A 1923-nucleotide genomic window follows, 5' to 3' on the forward strand; every position below is an offset into this window, starting at 1 on the left:
TTCAAAAGAAATTAACTTGTCTTTGAGATAAAAAAAAAGACTTGCCACAATGTGTATAACACAAAGCTGATTTATGTGATTTTAATACATTGTAGTGAATATAATTCATATGTTTTGGAATATAACTTTTAGTTTCAGGAATTAAAGTTTCAAATGTAAATAAATGGGGGCATCAGGTTAAGAAACTGGTGAACACAAAACTGGTGCCAATGCGGCTGAAGATGTGGGTAATGGAGAGGAACTGCCTTGTGTTAGAGATATTAAAAGACTCAACTCGATCTGTTTAACACAACCTGATTTATTTGACTGTCGTCCAGAATACTTGTAACTGGGCTGGGGTTTATTAACATCAGCACAAACAGACCCCAATGAACTTCAGTCCTGGATGTGATTAACAGCAAAATCCAATCACTGTAGTCACTTGTGAACTCGCTGGTGTCTCAGCAGGTTAGATGAGTTCATGAATCCCTTCCCACACTTGGAGCAGGTGAACGGCCTCTCCCCGGTGTGAACTCGCTGGTGTACAATGAGTTGAGATGGCCACCTGAACCCAGTCCCACAGTGAGAACACCTGAATGGTCTCTCGTCAGTGTGAACACGTTGATGGGACATCAGGTCCCCAGAACATTTATAGCACTTCCTGCAGTCTGGGCATTTAAAAGGTCTCTTGTCAGTGTGAACTCGCTGGTGTGACTGCAGGTGGGTTGAGGTAGCGAATCCTTTCCCACAGTTTGTGCAGGTGAACGGCCTCTCACCTGTGTGAACTCGCTGGTGTCTCAGCCAATGGGATGAGGTAATGAATCGTTTCCCACACTTTGAGCAGGTGAACGGCCTCTCCCCAGTGTGAGTGCGCTGGTGTTCAGTGAGGTGCACTGGCCTCCTGAACCCAGCCCCACACTTAGAGCACCTGAATGGCCTCTCATCAGTGTGAACCCGTTGATGACGAATCAGCTCCCCGGAACTTTTATAGCACTTCCCACAGTCTGGACATTTAAAAGGTCTCTCGTCAGAATGAACTCGCTGATGTGTCCACAGGTTCGATGACTGAGTGAATCCCTTTCCACACTCAGAGCAGGTGAATGGCCTTTCCCCAGTGTGACTTCTGTGGTGTCTTTGTAAGTTGGATGACCTAGTGAATCCCTTTCCACACTCAGAGCAGGTGAATGGTTTCTCTCCAGTGTGGCTGCGCTGATGAGTTTCCAGCTTAGACAGGAAATTGCATTCTTTCCCACAATCCCCACATTTACACGATATCTCCCCATTGTGACTGCGCTTGTGTCTCAACAGACCAGATAATCGGCTGAAGCCTCGTCCACACACAGAACAGATGTGCGGTTTCTCCCCACTGTGAACGGTGCTTTTTCCTTCCATGTTCAAAATCCGATGTTATTCAGGTTACGATAAATTGGGCAACTCTGTGAGATCTTGGTGTGATGTTTGGTTTCAGTTTCCCGACTGCAGATCCTTTCCCTCTAATCCCCTGTGAAATTGATTTAAAACAGAAAAAAGGGAGTGAGAGAGAACCCACAAAAACACAAAGGCACGTTGTGAAATTGAACTGAATGAATATGATAACCTGTGGGGCCGGCACTTGGAAAATTGACCATCAAAGCTGCTGGACCCAGCTCGTTCACTAATGCCCATCAGGACAGGGAACCTGCCAACTGGTCAGAATCAATACAAAACTCCAGCATCTATGAGATGAAAGAGAGAGGGAGATGAGAGAGGAAAAGGGTGAAGGAGAGGGATTTTATATGTCTACTACTCGACCAGAACTTTGACAGAATCTCCCAATCCCTCAAACTCCACCAGCTAGAAGGGACAGGGTAGCAGGTGTATGTGAACACCATCACCTCCAAGTTCCCCTCCAAGTCACACATAGACATGACTGTCTGACACCTGGTCCTGGATGAACACAAATTT

At 46.0% G+C, this 1923-nt stretch overlaps 1 protein-coding gene across 1 annotated transcript; it reads right to left on the minus strand.

The window, feature by feature from the left end:
• Window positions 1–334: 334 nt before the first annotated feature.
• LOC144698252 (uncharacterized) lies at window positions 335–1414 on the minus strand. The gene is made up of 2 exons (XM_078570233.1): window positions 1160–1414; window positions 335–1075 (listed from the first exon to the last, which is right to left on the minus strand). The coding sequence occupies exons 1-2, from the start codon at window positions 1369–1371 to the stop codon at window positions 418–420; spliced, it is 870 nt and encodes a 289-aa protein (XP_078426359.1). The 5' UTR covers window positions 1372–1414; the 3' UTR covers window positions 335–417.
• Window positions 1415–1923: the final 509 nt, after the last annotated feature.

The sequence above is a fragment of the Cetorhinus maximus genome, chromosome 23, assembly GCF_964194155.1.
Source record: "Cetorhinus maximus chromosome 23, sCetMax3.hap1.1, whole genome shotgun sequence".
NCBI classification, from domain to species: Eukaryota; Metazoa; Chordata; class Chondrichthyes; order Lamniformes; family Cetorhinidae; genus Cetorhinus; species Cetorhinus maximus.